We start from the raw sequence: 17,840 nt of genomic DNA, 5'->3' as shown, positions 1-17,840 counted from the left end.
GTGGAGCAGGGCTGAGTGAGGAGGGAGGAAGGGGTGGAGGGGTTGTCCGTTTGACCAACATCGATTTGAGCGGAGGTAGTCGACACTCGTGAACGAGCCTTTACCGCGGTGGCAACGTCGGTGTGACAGCTCCCCTTCGCAGCGAGGGAGAGAATGAGAATAGTGGATGTAGTTTGTACAGCGCGGCAACAGAGAAGTCACTTCAAAAGGTGAGCGGAGACAGCTTTAGCGTCTCTGACACACTGTGTTGTCTTCTCCATCTGATTAGCGCTTGTAACGAAACGACCCGTTTGTTACTGTCTTTTCCTGTCCTGTTATGTTCTCGCAACTTGCGCAATCAGCTAGAGATCAGTAAATGAACCCCTGTTCACTCGTTTTAAAACTAGTCGCACGTGCAGGGCTGTTAGAAAGCGCTCGTGTTAACCGTTAATGGAAGTGAAGGTTTGTGCTCGTGAATGTTTTGGGGTTTTTTTTAGGGAACAGATACGGTTTATGGTGAGAGAAGTTGGCTAACTTCGCAAACCCTCTGTGGTTAAGAGAAGTGTAGGAGCGGTATTCATTTTTGGGAATTTCTGATTTTGCATCACTCTCACGGGCTTTCCAGCTGTTAAATTACGCGTTAACCGTGACAAGACAAGTGTTTAAGAACAGGGAAGATGACTCGGTGTCCTTAATTATCTGGCGTTTCACCCGAACAGCACTAGTCTGGGGTTTTTTCTCACGAAGCAAAGACATTTCTTAATCAGTTTCGCTCTCACCATCTTTAAGTTCCGCATTGTGTTAATGTATGCTTCGCAGGTATGAGAGAAGTGTCAAAATCGGGAACTATAGTTGTGTTCGACACAATGTCCTGTCGTTTTATGTCCGAAAAGCGACATAGTTTTTTAACTGGAGCCAGCTGGGGTTTACTCTGAATATCCCACCACTCAGAAAGCAGACTCCAGCATCCGAAAGTAGGCCAGTAGCTGGTCTGTATGTCATGCTACACCGTGTTTGGTCCCCCCTCTGGAAGGTTAATGGGAGTCTGGCTGGTTCAAATGTGGAGTGGGGGGAGGTTACAGACAGACAGACTCAAGTGAAAGATGTCCAGCAGCTCTAGCTCTCCTGTGTAGGATTGCAGACTCATGTTACAGATGTGCATGTTGCTAATGTGCACATTACCTCTAATTTAAATATGTTCTTGGTAATAGCATGAGAAGTATTGTACAGGCGTATTAAGTCAGTGCTATATTAGGTTTTCATACACACACTTCACACTTCACAGCTGTGTTTTTTTTAAAGATGCTGCTTTCTGTTCATATCAGAAAGGTGTTTCTATGTTTTTGCTTCTTGTTGTGAGAACCCCACCCATACGTCACAATTTCCTGCCTCTTTAATTATCTCCTGCATCTGTTCCTAATTATTTTAGTTAAGAACTGATTTGATTTGGTTTCTGTTGTAAAGCTTTTCAGATAGCAATAAATCAAGTCTCAATAAGTCAACCACCCTTTAATATTAGATTTTCCCATATGAGAAAAATCTGTAAATCTGTGTGCACTTACAGATAGGGCATGGCATTTTCAAAAATGAATATTACGTGGATCTCATCGTTTTCAAACCGTCAATTTGATCTAGAGTCCAACAGCACATGATGACTTTAGGATATGTGTGTGAGTAAAACTTTTCCCTTTAAACATTGTTCTGACTGCAAGCAGGATGTCAGCCACATGTGAGGCAGAGCATGTGAGCCCTTATTTTATTATCCTTGTCTTTTTTTCCTAATGACTCACTAGAATTTGCCTTTTTTAGAACACTGATGTGTTCATTAAGCTTTTATAAATTTGCTGTTTTATATCCCTGCTTAGCAGACTTAAAAGCAATTATGTAGTATTATGTTCTGCGGTATTATAGATAATAAGTAAATCCCTTGGTTAGCACTTGGAGGAAAGGATCATAATTGGCTTTAGTCAAATAAACCATAAACACAGACGCTTTCTTTTTTTTACTCTGATACAACATTTACGTCTGTTTATGGTTCACATGTTCGTTTTCAGCCAGGAGTTTGCATTGTTTTCTGTTGGGATAATATTATTACAGCAGAGAAGCAACAATAGTCTTTTTGTTGGTCTGAATGGCGGCTTTATGATAGATTCCAAAGGCTTACAAATGGGCCAGTGTCACAAAAAGCACCGAATAGTGAAGCCTTTTGCCAGCCTTTTAAAGAAAGAAGAAAAAGAAACACTTTACCCCAATAGTGTAACCCGTGAAAGGTTTTCAGTGGCCTTGTCACATGATTAAACCACCTACAGGTAATCTCTGATCATCTTGTTGCAATGCAATCGTGGTCAGAGCTGGGAAGGTGTACCATATCGCATGTGGGGGCTTAGTAGTATAGGCTATAGCTATGTTTATGAAAAGTTGTTCCGAGGCACACTTGAGGCAAGTCCAGGTGTTGGTCTGTTTTTATCAACCAACAAAATAATGTCTAATTTTTTGTTTTTCTTTTATTTACTGTATAGTGCTTAAAGCTGTCCGGCCTATTTCAAATGAGAGCTACATCAGAACCAGAAGCAGCAACACTGCTTGTTGATCTGTATGAAAATGTCTCGCACATTGTGTTGTGAGCCATGCTAGGTCGAGATGTCACAAATGGGCTGGTCAAAATCCCTTCATCTGACAGTATTATTCAATCATAATCTACGGTAGGGTAGATGTCACAGAAGCTATTTTGGACAGAAATGAGTAAGATTTTCCTCAAAATATTTCAATATCCCCAGCCATTAGTATTCTACATTTTTCTTTTCAGGGTGACAAGATCCTGGAGTTTGTGTCACCATGCATTGCGTAATAGACCTTTGCACACCCTGAATAGCTTTTCTGTGTTTTTACGGGCTATATACAGACAAACATAGTCACACTCACACCTACATACAATTTGCGTTCCTCATTTGCCAAACCTGTGCTTGCACTCCTAGAAAGAACTTGAAAACTCTGCACAGAAAAGCCAAAGTCATCCAGTGGATTGGAACTTAATAGTATAGTCTGTGAATATCTCAGAATAGTGGGGCATTTATGATGCTTTTATGAAGACTGCGATTGTTAGCACCTTTTAAAATTATATTAATACACAAGGATGATCATATTAAGAAGGCAGTTATAAGAGGGCAAATAGATGATAGATACCAGTGTAATAAGATTGCTTTACACTATTATAATCCTAAAGTCTCAACTACAGCATTTTAGCATTTGATCAGTATGTTACTTTATCACAATCATGGTGCAAGAAACTAGGTTTCTGCGAGAACTCATTTTGACAGTTGCATGAGCTAGTTTGTCTATAAATGATCCCAATTCTTTTTCCCACACTCCGTCATTAGTGAAATTGAGGTCACACCACTGTTGAGATTGTAAATTGTCACTCAGGCTGAAAACTGCTACACCCATGAGGACACGAGTGGTCGGTTCATGGGATAATAGCTGAAATCTTTGTTTGTTTGTTTTTTGACATTTGTAGAATGGCTAAAACGGACCATCTTGGAAATTCCCCTCTATGATTGGCTCTGTTTGTGTCTTTTCTAGATGCCACTTTAAATTAGTTTTTGCCCCAAATACTTAACCTCGTTTTGCTGAACTGCTTTAAGTGTCCTTCCAGTGTATGCTGTCCCCCTTCCATAATCCTCTCTTTCTGTCCTTGTAAACAACATTAAAACTGACCGAATCACACGCGCCGTGTGTAACGGTAAGCCTGGCATTTTTTCTTTTTTCTCTTCAGCTTTTGAGTTTGGCCGTGGTCGGCTCTTCCTCATTGGGTAACATCCTCTCTTTGTGTTCACCTTCTTGAATTATTTAATCTATTTGGCTTTCCAAAACCTAGCACTGTGCTGTGGTGGGCAAAATATAATGGTTTGTAAAGAGTGGAAGCTGTATCAGAGGTTACGTTTGAACTTAGTAATGTGACCTGAGTGTTTGCTCTTAATTTAGTGAAGGACGCTTGTTGTGCAGCAAGATGATATCATCAGCATGATTTAAGCATTGCTTTTTTTAAAACCTGTTTTTCTCTGTTTATTAGTCATTCAGCTTCACATATGAGTTTACTAACATTACCACAACAGTAGTTATTTAAAGTGTAGATATACGTTGGGTTTTGGGTTTTTTTCTAGCTACACCGCTTATGTTGTGACTGTGTCTTTCTTAAGATGAGGATCCATTTATGAGAATGTGGCTTTTTCTGCAGGATCTGAGGTTTTGTGTTTATGAATATTCTTCCCTTGACATTCTTGTCCTCCTCATACCACTCCTCAAAAAATTGCTTGCACTCTGGGAAACAGGCCTGCGATGGGCTTGCTTCTCTAGCATCTAAAACTTTGTGTGGTCATTGTTATAATTAGACCCCCCCTTCCTGCTCTCAAGCCACAGTAATGAACAGAGACTGCTTTCAGTCTGAGTGATACAAGGTGAGGTGAGCCCTCTTCCTCCTGCTCCATCTTGTTTTTTTTCTTTGTCATGAAAGGAAAAAGGGCACATTTGGATGGTGAGTAATGTTGGTATAATCTATGTTCTGTGTGGCTCTCTCTGGAAAAATGATAAGGCAGAGGGACATGGGTAATATAGAGTGCAGCAGGACAAAAAAGTCCTTAGGGACAGCAAGCTATTCTGAGCCTTTGTGCTTTTTCTCAGTCCCTGAGCTCTGGATGTTTCCCCCTGGGCCACAACGTCTGTGTCTGTATTTTCTATGCATAAACACTACAAAAAAGTGAGTGAGATGGGGCGGCGGGGGAAAGGGCCCAGACAGTAAGGAAGACAGGGAATCTTTTGTTAAGGAGACCATAGCTTCTCAAAAGTAAGATTTTCTCTAAGTGGCCTAAGGTGGGTGGTATTATTCTTGTCTCAAATTGTCCTTTGAATTCCTAGTATGGACTTGCTGTTTGCTTCAGCTCAGTCAAGAAAAGATTTAGTACACAGTTTATTTTACTTTGCTATGAGTCAGTAGCCACTATGAGCAAGCCTTGAGAAAAATGCTACTGGCATGGGCACGGTGAAACAAATGGCTCTTGTCCATGCACCATCACACCTGCCAAACATGTTTGTTAGTATGGAGCCATATATAGAAGCTGTTGATGATACTGAGATATCTGAGCTTGTTTTTTTTATATTAATGTGATCATATTTTGAGCATGTTAAAACGTGGCTTCTAAAAATATGACTTGGTAGCTAAATGTCCATTATATTGTACTTAGGAAAAATTCTCTCTGATTAACTCACCTTGAGTATACAATAATCTTGTTTCAGCTGCTTTGGTCTTGCTTTAATGGAGGTTTCATAACTTTATTTTTTTAGAGGCAAAAATAGTCACTCTTGTGTTTGTTGTAATAATGATTCCTGTTCTCTAAGTAGGTTCTAAGCTTTCTATGACATTCCTCATCTCTTAATAGTGCTCTCAGTTGGCCTCTATTACCATCTAATTTGACCCTGGATGATCATCTTTCTTCGCCCCTGCTTAAAGTAGGGAGGGCACCTCGTGGCCGTTGCTCTCTGTCTGCTTTTTCCAGCTCTTTTTCTGCTTCTCTTGGACACATCCATGCTTACATGCATACACTGTGTGTCTGACACCCATTACAAAACTGGAGCTCTGTTGCCATCTGGGACTTGAGCGTTCTTCATGTGGAAATTAAAGCCATGTGGTTGCTTGTAAGCTTCCCTTCTCTGAACTAGAATGACATACTTGTTCTTCACAGCCGCCACAAAGCTACACCACTGAGCTAATGTAATGACAGGGGAAATGGAATGCACCACAGGACATTCTTTCAATTTAATTGTCATAAATTGTTCTGCTAATGACTGTAGTAATTAATATGATTATAAACTTAAGCAACAGATGTATAATTCCGCCATATTCTTAATTTGAATTGCTTTTTCATTTGATGTAGGGAAGTGAGAAACCCTTGATAAAGCATCAGATTTAGATCATTTACATCTTAGTCGTGACTCATTAAAAATGTGTTTGTCTTTGACACTTCATGCTTATTAGTACCCTGACAGTGAGGTTGTAAGATCCTCTGCAGGAACAGTGGTGGTTTACAGTACATGTTTATAATAAAATATGCATCTGAAGAGTGAGTGTGAGAGTTTACTCTGCAAGGTAACCAGGCTGAGTTGGTGCATGGTTCAAGCTTGTCTGATCTGACTGTCCTTTGGCTGACCATGCAGCGCTGACTAATCGTGTGCTCAAAAGAACGAAACATCTGGCGTCTTTTGCTTTGCGTCGCCATCAGCAGTGAGGTTAGTGTTTTGAGTGACAGCCACATAAAATACATTAACGTGAAAATTTGATATTAATAACAATATTAATATCAGATATTAACAACGAATCTGACCTTCGGGATTCAGGTCAACTTTTTTCCAGTATTTCCAAATTTGACCTCAGCTCGTCTCCCTTGTGTTTTTGCCCTTGTGCTGGTACAAACTGTCTGAGGTAGTTTGACTTGAAGGCTTCAGTTCAAGATATCAACCCACATGCACATATTGCAAATATGTCATCGTGTCTCTATCTAAATAGGAGTCTAGCGCTTGTGGTTAGTTTCCATGGCCCTACGGTAAGTTATTGCCAGACTACTTGTAATCCCAAGCTTTCATTCTTACTTGGCGCTTGTATAATCCTCTGTCTTAAATCGGAATCCGCTCGGATTAAGATTGATTATAAGCCAAAAGAGAGATGATCAGAAACCAAGGGAAACAGAAATATGTTTAAATAACATTTGAGAATTGTGTTCTGTTTCCTGTGAGATTAAATATATCTTTTAGTTTTTGAACCGCAGTTAGCTGATAGAACTATAAATGGCCTTTTGGTTTTCAGTGCAGAGAGCTGTTTAAAAGTGTGCTACCAGTAAGTCTTTGAAATAAAGCTACTTGGCTTAATTTTTTTCCTTGCAAAAGCCAGGCTGGTTATGGCTTTATCCATGACATTTTAGAGTATGTGAGCAACATTTAGAGATAGGAAATGTTAGTGATAAATCAGTAAAGGAAGTTTTGACTGCTGCATCACGGCATCACCGCTGAAGACCTTGTAATTAGCTGACTGTGACTCAGAATGCTTTGCAAGCTCTTTGTGGTTACAACTGTGCACTGTGAGCTTATATATGTGAGCCTAATTTAGAGCCCTATGTCATAACAGGAAATGATGTCATCTAAGCCTTAGTTTCTACCCTGTTAGCAACATGGTTGTCAAAACGTAGCCATACAGTTGTTTGTTTTGTTTTTCTTCTTCTGAATGTTCAGCGGTGTTAACCATCTCAAATTCCAGCTTACTGTTTGCTCACTATCTTCTCACTATCTCAAGCGGCCGATTTTGTTTCTTTCAAACACATAACCTTTATTCATTCCTTCTGTTTTCTACACAGTTAGACAAACGACACATCCCTGTTCATATTAACTCCCCCAGGTGTGATATTCGTGTGAGGTTTCTCCCACTTGGTGACCTTCTCAGTTGCTTAATCAGATTTTCCATTGAGCTTCCATCTGTTGACACCCTGATCCCGACCACAAGTAACCACCTTCGTGTTCACCACTTAAAAAGGGCAGTAAAGTAAATTACTTTGATGCAGCCACGGATGTAGCCTCAGCTGTTTTCTCTTGTATTTTGCTTATGAGTCATAAGCAAATCACCAGTTGTATTAGTGTGATATGATCTTACTTCTCGGATGAGAGGTGAAACGTCTTCAGAAAACTTAAAGAAGTCCGGTCGCTTTTCTTTCCAAGCTCCTTAGATTACTTTGACCTGGATGACTGAGAACCAACACAGACAGATCAACTGCAGTTTTACTGAAATCTTTCTTGCTGATCACACAGTCCAAGTCTGAAAGAGTTGAAATATTTCTTTAATGGCTGGAGGAAGAAGAATTTTGTCCTACTCTTTCTGTAGTTTTCCTTGAACCTGTTATTGAAGGAGTGGCAGTCACTAGTTTCCTTTTCTTCCTGGCTCAAAAACAATGCTATCAGCAGTGTGGAGACTCAACACAGGAAGAAAGCATCTGAGACCTAATGATGAAGCCCGACAGATGCTTTAATTATTTATTTATTTATTTTTTAAAGAAATTCCCTCAGCAAACAGGACTTTTAAAAAGTAAAATTCCATTGTACAAAGCATAATGAAATGTTATACATATTCGGAGTGTGTATATATATATATTTTATACATTTACAACTTACATTTATAAACATGTGAAAATGCAGTAAAGCAATCTTCACTTTGATGACCATAAGGGTTAAAGTTGTTGGCATATAAATCAATTAACTCATGCATTTGAATTAGGTTTCACTGGCAGTACCATTAAAGCTGAACTCATAATAACAGAGCACGTTCTCTTGGCATAACCTTGCTTACACATCCGTGTTGTGTGACGTTCCTACTAAGTCATTGCATTAAAATAAGATTAGTCCTCGATATTCACTTAAATTCAGTGCATGTCTTAGAAGAGAAACATAAATTAAACTTTTGATAATTGTGAAAATACAATTAAATCAAGAGGGCTTAAAAAATCGATTAATTAAGAAAAACAATTATGTAGCTTTACAATGTGGTGCCATGACACTCCACACATCAACTCCGATGTTAAAAAACATTGTGTGCATAGTTAAAACAGAAAGGCAAAGAAAACTTTATTTATATAGCACCAGATCACAACAATAGTTGCCTTAACGTGCTCAGCTTTTTATTAATTTATTTCTTTACGACTTATTTAGCCTATGATAAATACACTAGTAAGACCACATTATCTGATCATGTGATATAGGTAAGATAAGACTTTGGTTACCGAGCTCACCTCACAGACGGTTTACACAGCTGTTCAGAAAGTATGCTGATGCCATCAAAACCCTGAAATGGCTCAAGCTGAGGTGGATGAGAAAAGGGAAATTTTGAAAAGGAAAGCAAAGAGCAACAGAGTCCATTTGTTCAGAGGTCTGGTTTCACTGAGCACCTGTTTCTACTGTGGCAAACCTCTTCCATTATTAGGCCTAATTGTAGGAGAGTCCCAAGAAGTGCTGATATTTCAGCAGCACCGGATACCTTTTTATGTGTGTGGGAAGACACCTGAGAAACAAATTGCATCCTGAACTTGTACGTTTTGTGAATTGTAGATCGCTTCAAATGCAATGTCTCCTGTCAGCACAATGAGTAAGGGTCTGCAGGGAAAAGTTAAAGGGTCTTTGTGTGAGATGACAGGTGCATTCACACCTGTTGCTGCTTGGCATACTACGAAAAATCTACTGCCTGAGGTTTCTGTTGGCTGCATGTGTCGAGAATCAGTATAACATAGTATTATTCCAAAGGGCTGACTTATTATACTAATTTCCTGTGTAACCTTTTTAAAACAAACACTCTTCAAAAAGTCAATGTGAAGAATTGCATTGGACAATACCATGCAAGCTAATTCAGACAGCCAACTCTAACTGCACTGCGTCATAAACATGTAACATGCCTCATCCGTTATATTCCATATTTAAATTTCTAAATTTCCTACTCGCTCTGACATGTCAGTGCCGCTGCTGCGCTGCATTGCTTCGTACTGTTTCAAGCCCTCTACCAACTCCAGCATACACTCATAGGCTGTGTACCCCACAATTTCTGTATGTGTCATATTTTTATGGAGGGATCTCGTTAAGTTTAATGCAAGGAGATTGTAGCAGTTTTATGTTACGGTTATCTCTTTTACATTCAAGCAACATTTTATATCATGGATCAAGTGTGTAATTATCCTACCATACCAATCAGCAGTAAATCAATATTTACCTCAATATTAGGTCAATATTCTTCCACATGCCCAATGTATATGCCAATGCATATACACAGGTTAAGAGAGATTACTCTCTTAATCTATTTCTGTGTGTTTTCTTATAGATTTTGACATGAAGAAGGACATAGACACATTAATAGCAGAAGAACGGGCTGAAATCATCTCTAAATATGACAAGGTAGGTGTTTACAGGAAAACCTGTGACTGTGAACATTTCCATAGTGACCAATTTGTGGTTACAATATTTTTGCAAAGCATAATGCATTTGTAGAGGTGTAGCCACAGAAGATTGTCACGTTTCATTTGGAGGATACTACACAGATCAGCATGCACACGCTCCCTACCTTTGCATGGGCTAAGTCTCAATTGCATCTGTCGGGAAGGCAGAACATCATCAGAAAATGTCAAGGCTCATGTCTCAGGCTCCTAATTTAAAATGTAGTGCACTGACTCGCAGGGTTTAAAGAGGAAAATAATGGATCTGTCCAAATATGCATGATTTGAACTGTTTGTGTTTCAGGGCAGGCAGGAGGGTGTCAGTATTGATCCGTGGGAGGATGCTGACTACAGCATTTATAAAATCACAGACCGCTTTGGCTTCCTGCAGTAAGTACATTTGAAGCTTTGGTCTCTACCTTGCACTATTTTAAATTTGTGCACATTCCCTTGCATTGAATTGGTCCCATCGTTCTGTCTATGCTACTTCTCAGATTATGATGATTTTTTTATAATTATAAAATGTAGATTACTCTCTTAATCTACCGCTTTGATACATATTGTGTATTCCTGCCCTTCTCCAGTGAGGAAGAGCTTCCAACACCAAGTGTGCTTGAAGAAAAGGTATGAACATTTTAACGTATAGCTACTTCATTTTTTACCATATTTTTACCATTCAAGTGATCTATTTATGTCCGACTCTCACATGCACTGAACCACATGTTGTTTTGTCTTTCTTCTCTCCAGCAAAAGCAGCAGGAGCTCGAGCGAGTTGAGAAATGGCTGAAGATGGTGAAGAAATGGGACAAATACAAGAGCAGTGAAAAGGTCGATAGTCACCCATCAACATTCAGACACCAACATGTCTTAATTTAGCCCATGCTTCCTTTTTTCTGCTTGGCTATCTGATGTACTATTTCTGTTTCTTTTTATAATCTGTTTTCCATTCCTCTTTTAAGCACAGCTCACTCCTTTATCCATCTCCTCTTACCAGACTATCGTGAGGAGATGGATAAAAAAAAAAAACAACAAGTACATGAGTGTATGAGATGAATCCGTGTCAATCAAGAGAGCTAAAAGGCGTACACCTCAAGAAGCATTCAAACGTGACGCTGTCCCTCTGTCTGTTTTTGCCGCCTCATGAAGAGCCTGTGTTCATGTGTTTCTGTCACATCTGTTTCAGCTGGCGAAGCGTGTATATAAAGGTATTCCTCTCCAACTTAGAGGACAAGCTTGGGCCTTGCTTTTAGACATAGAGAAGGTGAAACAAGATGGTAAATATGAGGTAAGCTATTAAAATTGTTGGCAATTTTCTATGATTTTGAGAAACTGTGTCCTGGTTTTTACACACAGAAATGTCATTCCCCTGTTATCCAGAAAATGAAGCAGCAAGCTCGTAACTTCTCCACAGAAATTAAGCAGATAGACTTGGATGTTAACAGAACCTTCAGGAACCACATCATGTTCATGGATCGCTTTGGAGTCAAGTGAGTTCTTAGCTTCACTCAGGAGGAAGCTGAAGTATTTCATTGTATCCACATGTAACACATTATACACACATACAAACTGTTAAACCTTGGTTGTTGTTTTTTTGTTTTTTGTTTTTTTTTGTTACAAGTGGCCTTGTCAGGTATTTTTGTTTTGTTTTGTCAGGTCACATGTCCAGGTTTCCCCTGACAGAGGTTCCTGCAGGGTGTGACCTCTGACCTAAACATTGCAGTAGCCCTGTCCCCTCCCCACTTACACACGCACTCACACAGTGCCATGCACACACACACAAAACCAAAGATGTGGTTTCCTCCTCTCTGCATTTTATTAGCCTTCCTGTCAGTGCGCAAAGCCCCACAGGAAATGGCATTATACAGAAATGTGCGCTGGCGTCACATGTACTGTAATACCACTGCAACAACAGAAACTTATATCACCAAATGTACACAGACTTACCTTCCAAACACTAAATACCTTCTTGTGTTTCTCATTGTATTTGCTTGGGGCAAGGCGCTGTTATGTGTTACTCTTCACTCTGAGTGTGTAACTGAGTGCTCTGTTTTTGCCCTTTGTAATGTACTTCCCCTCCAATTCAAAGCCACCGAGTCCAAATAGACCAAAACACCGCTCCATCCTGCCTGGCTGCCCACTCCTTCCCTGCAAGTCAGCAGCTGTCTCACACACACTGAGAAACTGACAGCTATTTAAAGCTCCTTTCCTGTCTCTGTCCCTGTCCATAAGACATCTATTTACTATAGAAGCCTGTGGGGGCATTGTCCTATCTACATCTGCGTACATTAGATCTGTTACTATCCCTACGCCGTGTGCACGTTGTACACATTAGCCTACACACATTGGCTGCCTGTGTTCAAGGTCTGAAGCAGTTGTAATCAGATGTAATTTCTGGAACATCTGTGGGGCTTTCCATATATGACAGCATATTTTCACATATCATGAACAAAATATATACTTCTCTACTTCACAAGGTCAGCCATTACGAAAAGAAAACCATAAAAGTTATCTTTTTGGACATCTTTTTTTCAGCCATAAAAGAAGTCCTGTCACACATTAAAACTTAAATGTGTAGCAACAATACTGAGGGTTGATTAAGCGACTGGGTGGATGAAATAATTGGTTCAATTGAACCGCTTTACTCCGACACAGCGTTTCAGTTTGTTTGGTTGTTTTAACTGGTGGCTTCTCTGTTCTCTCTCCAGGCAACAGGCGCTGTTTCACGTACTAGCTGCTTACTCTGTCTACAACACGGTGAGCAAATTTGTCCGTGTATCTGTGTCCGTACTTACGGTAACATTGTGTTGCATAATATGGAGGAGTCTTGTGTACACTAGCTGCACAGGAACAAGCAGCACATCCATCAAGAGTGTTAGTTTCTGTACAGTGGAAAACAGGCCAAGCTATCCAGACCCATCTGTTATCACTCTTGTTTAAAGCCTTAGGAGAGATCTTTTATTTATGACTGGCTTGGCCTAATTGTACAGCAACACAGTGTAGCAGATAGACCGTTGTTCACACTATTAGACCAACTTCCCCTTTTGACAATATTTTAGCTTCAGGACAAATATTAAGCCAATTCACTCTCTTTTGTTCTAAGATTTTATTCTGTCTTAATGTAAGAGGATGCCTTGTTTCCAGCTAAGCACAGCTTTTAGAAAAACAAACCTCACATCCTCATTTCTCATAGAAGCCAAGTTGGTTACTTTTCACTTAGCAGTCATCTAAACAGTGTCTCTGCACCAGTGTCTTTGAATCACAGTTGTGGATCTGAAGGCAGAGATAATGAGTTTTTCATGCATCTGCTTGAGGGTCTCAGTGTATTTTTCCAAGTGTTTCTCTTTGCATGGTGAAATTCAGAGTTTACAGACATGCACAGAATCACCAGCACTCGTATGCATTTGTATCCTGTGTCTGAACACTTACATCTATCATTTGCATTCATATTGAACAGATTTTAATATTCCTACGCTTTTCGACTAGCAGAAATTTAGCAATAGACTTTTGAAGAGTACACCACACGCAGGCAAGCCAAAGTCTGTTTTTCTGATTGGTTTTTGTAGTCGATTCCTGTGTGGTAGAGGTGTTTGAGCCAGAGGAAATGGGCATGTGTCGTTCCCTTTTTCCTTTTTCCCCTCTTCTCACACACTGCTCAGAAGAAACTGGGTCAGTAGGAGAGCCAAGAGAGAAAAGGGAAGAGAGAGATGGAGGGGGGGAGGCATGTTTGTTCTTTTTGCCTATGTGATGGTAGTGAAGAATGTGGGGAATGTGTAGTTTAACCTCACCATAACCCTAACTGTATTTATGCTTTTCCTTGGAAGGATATTCTGGTGTGTCCGTTGGTAGCTACACAATAAATCAGCCTTAATATGGACAAATACTAGGCATGTGTCTGTGTTTGCATGTATGTGCTTGCCAAGGGCTAGTTTAGTTTAAGTCACTGAATCATTGTGAAGTCATATTGTCAGTAATTGAAGCTGGATGCATGACATTACTGAGAGTCTTTGATTGGCTAGTGTACATATTTGTACAATCCAGGTTTGAAGTGCTGATAATACCAACACTACATCTTGTTGTGTACAGTAAAACTTCCAGAGTCTGTCTTCAGACCTCATAAGACATTCAGATGCTCTCTGTTCCCTCATTTCTTAGCGTGTTTGTGTGTGTGTGTGCGTTTGCTCTATTAAATTATGAATACTTCCTCTCATTTGCCCGTTCTGTTTAACTAAAGCCATTTCTGCTCCTGTCTTCCCCCAGGAGGTGAGCTACTGCCAGGGGATGAGTCAGATCGCTGCCATCTTGCTCATGTACCTGAATGAGGAGGATGCCTTCTGGGCTCTGTCCCAACTCCTTACCGACAACAAGCATTCCATGCACGGTGAGACAGAGATGGGAAACAGGAAAGCACAGCTAATTAATGTCTGGGAAGTAACTGTACTGTTTAAAACCAATTAAAAATATAAGGATCCTTTACTAACTTTAGTAATCGTTTTCTCTTTAATTTGTATATAAAACATCTCTGCTATCGCCATACACAATTTATAGTCTGCTGACTAATTTTTTTTCCCTCCCTGCTAGGGTTCTTCATCCCGGGATTTCCCAAGCTGCACCGTTTCCAGGCTCATCATGAGCTAATCCTGTCCAAAATGCTGCCTAAGCTCAAGAAACACCTGGTGAGTAGCAGACTGATGACTGATGCCTTCCATCCATCCTTCCATCCACAAGAGTAATTGAGCTCTTTGAAACCTTAGAAGAACCTTAGACTCATTTCAAACAATCAAGTCATTTCTCATTTTTTTGATTAATTCATGTTGCAAAGGACCGCATGTTGCAGATCTTAGATCCCAGAGTATTTGGAAAGCGAGATTTATAACTGAAAACAAATTCTAAGGCAGAGTTTCGCATTCATTCCTGCTCCACAGGACAAGGAGCAGATGACAACAGGGATTTACACCACAAAATGGTTTCTGCAGTGCTTCATTGAAAGAGTGAGTATTTGGATTTCCTCCAGATCTTCACTGTTTTTTCGGGGGGTTTATATCTAGTCCCATTAATGAGTGCCTCACAATGCTTTCTTTTACTTTCACTTTTAAATTAGAACTACACCTATGGCAGTTTTATTATGTTTTGATGAGACTGACTCTTAAATTAACAGACACCTTTCACCCTCACCCTGCGTTTATGGGACATCTACATATTGGAAGGGGAGAAGATGCTATCTGCTATGGCTTACACTATCCTCAAGTTACACAAAAGTGAGTATGAGGCTGTGCCATGCCGCGCTTTATCCCTAGATACGGCCGCTGCTGTTGCTACACGAGTGAGTGTTACTGTGTGGATTACATCGCACGCTTCCTCTCGGTTGGCTGCTTCCTAACTGGATGGCTTACATAACAGAAGTAGTCGGTTGCTGTGGAGAAGAATCAAAAGCTGATTTTTCATTGGGTGGCATACTCTAGCACTGGCTCGGCACATTGGTTGATTTCTTGCAAAACAACTCCTTTAACAGGCCAATTCTTTACTTGGCATCTCTTTACTTGGTATCTTTAAACATTACATCTGAGCTTAACTACTCTTTTTAACAGTAACATTTCTATTCCTCACCTCATGGAGATTATCCTCATAGATTACTTTGCTCCTCTTTTGTCTGTATTGTGTGTGTAATCAGAGCGCCTGCAGAAACTTCAGTTAGAGGACCTGAGAGAATTTCTTCAGGAGCAGCTGGCTGCTTCTTTCTTCATGCCTGATGATGCTGTAGTTGAACAGTTGCAGACAGCAATGACTGAACTACGCAGTAAAAAGCTGGACCAACCTCCTCCAGGTGCACCTATGTTCTTTTACAGGCCACCCCCCCCCCCTCCTAAGCTTCTTTGTCTACAGCGTTTGTCTTGTAATAACCCACAAATTCTGTTTCCTTTTTTAGCCAAGTCAGATGAGTTACCCAAGAAGCCTCTGGGTCAAGAGAGACCAGTTCTCCTTCTCCCATTGCAGCCTGACTCTTCTGTGGAGGTCAAAATAAGTCCGCAGTCTGAGAGCCAGCCCAGTACAGATACCCAGGAAACAGTTGGCATCACCCCACATCCGCCTCCCTCCCTTGAAGAGCCCCAGGAATCAAGAAGCCTCTCCAGGCCAAACACACCTAGTTTGCCTTCACCAGACCCTGTTGTGGTTCACACACAAGGGACACCATCTTCTCTGAGGCCTTGTCGAAATCCTCCGATCCCTCCAAAAGTAGGGGTAAGGAGAGATGTTAAGGAATTGTTCCCAGCAGTTAGTCAAGAGAGGGGCAACGAGGAAAACGAGACCTCAGTCACAGAGATCCAAGAAGAACCTGTGGATTGGCCTCCACCCTATGAGCCCCCTCCCTTGGATATGCATACAATGGAAGCTGAGGAGGAAATCATGGATCTCCCTGATCTACCACCTCCACCTTTCATTTTCCCTAACCAGATTGACCAAATGCCACTGGGAGGTTGTTCGCCCCATCTGGGAGCTAGGACTGGCCCGGGTATCCAGCAGTGCTCTCACTCCCCCCGCTCAGCCTCACCACTGGTCAATCAAATTAAGCTATCCCCAAAACTATACCCTAAACCTCCGACATCACTTGACATTATGCAGAAAAAACCTTTGCCCTCAAAACCCTCCCCCAATCGTGCCTTCACAGATTCGTCTTCCTCTCCCAGAATTCCCCCAAAGCCAACCAAGTTCCCAGTCTCTCTATACGTCCCGGTATCTGCAGGAGATAGACGGCCTTCTAACACCTCACAGTATGACAACCTTTCGGAGGTTGATGAAGATGACCGTAATCTAGAAAGAGTGCTGAGCTCCACTCCTGAGGAAATTCCTAGCCTGCACAACAACCCATCATACAACAGAGAATATGACCCTGCTGTGTACCCTCTGCCTCCACCTCCTGTCTACATGCATCACTCTGCTTCCCCTCCCTCACTATGTGCCCTTCCCAGTTTGCCACAAGAACCAGAATATGTAGGAGAGGGCAGTTGGGTGGAGGATCCTATCCTTGCCCCTCCTCCACCTAGTTTTGCCGACAGACTTAGTCCCCTCCAATGCACCACTGCCAGCTGTTCAGACCCGCACAAAGCCATGTCACCCGGTTATTCTAAGCCTTTCTCCAGGGGCCCCAGAGACCATTCTGCCTTCCCAGCACCGCTGTTGTACACCGGGTCACCTCCGACTCACTTAAGATCCTCAGGACAGTCAGAAGTAGGAGTAGCTTTGGTCCAGTCCAGTCCAGACTTTTGCAGGGTGCCTCAAAGTGGACATCAGTTGCCCAAGTCGGTGACATTTTAAAGTGTTATACAAATGTTACTGAGTTATTGATTTTGACAATATGCTTGGGATTCTCTGTTACTGCTTGTCTAGTTTTCAAAGACATTTTAAAGGTGAAAGGCCAGTAAGTTTTAAATTTGTTGTGTGTGTGCTCGCGTGTGCTCATGCTTCGTGTATTAGATTCTTGCACCTTCTTTTATGGGCAGTGGTGTCAAATTTGTATTTAAATTCTGTTGGCTGCACAGAAAAAGTGTTAACTTGCCTGCTCTTGTTGTCATGTGAGAAAATGAGGTTTCAGTTTTTTGGATTGTAATAAGAAATTTTCAGACTGTTTGTCCATACAACCTGTGCATTTCACCATTGGTTTGTTTCTCTCTGTTTAACAGTGTCCCAACAAAGTGTCTTAACCTTATCATTGTGCACTGAGGGTTGCAACTCTAACACAAGGGCTTTGAGGCTGCCAAATGAGACCTTGCAACCAAAGCCTGTACATTTATGCTGAATTTATATCAAACTGTGAGCAGGCTCACATATCTAACAGTATATCAAACTGTAATGAGAAAC

At 40.9% G+C, this 17,840-nt stretch overlaps 1 protein-coding gene across 1 annotated transcript; it reads left to right on the top strand.

The window, feature by feature from the left end:
* Positions 1-5: 5 nt before the first annotated feature.
* On the top strand, positions 6-17,520 carry si:dkeyp-19e1.3 (USP6 N-terminal-like protein). Its single transcript, XM_005942867.3, has 14 exons — positions 6-209; positions 9,875-9,948; positions 10,291-10,376; positions 10,571-10,610; positions 10,734-10,814; positions 11,170-11,271; positions 11,364-11,473; positions 12,692-12,740; positions 14,244-14,364; positions 14,565-14,659; positions 14,909-14,974; positions 15,142-15,241; positions 15,655-15,807; positions 15,910-17,520. The coding sequence occupies exons 2-14, from the start codon at positions 9,883-9,885 to the stop codon at positions 17,295-17,297; spliced, it is 2,457 nt and encodes an 818-aa protein (XP_005942929.1). The 5' UTR covers positions 6-209; positions 9,875-9,882; the 3' UTR covers positions 17,298-17,520.
* Positions 17,521-17,840: the final 320 nt, after the last annotated feature.

This window comes from Haplochromis burtoni, unplaced genomic scaffold (assembly GCF_018398535.1).
Source record: "Haplochromis burtoni strain Fernald_Lab_line unplaced genomic scaffold, NCSU_Asbu1 Contig_259, whole genome shotgun sequence".
In the NCBI taxonomy this organism is placed as follows: Eukaryota; Metazoa; Chordata; class Actinopteri; order Cichliformes; family Cichlidae; genus Haplochromis; species Haplochromis burtoni.
This window is presented reverse-complemented; position numbering and strand designations above follow the sequence as displayed.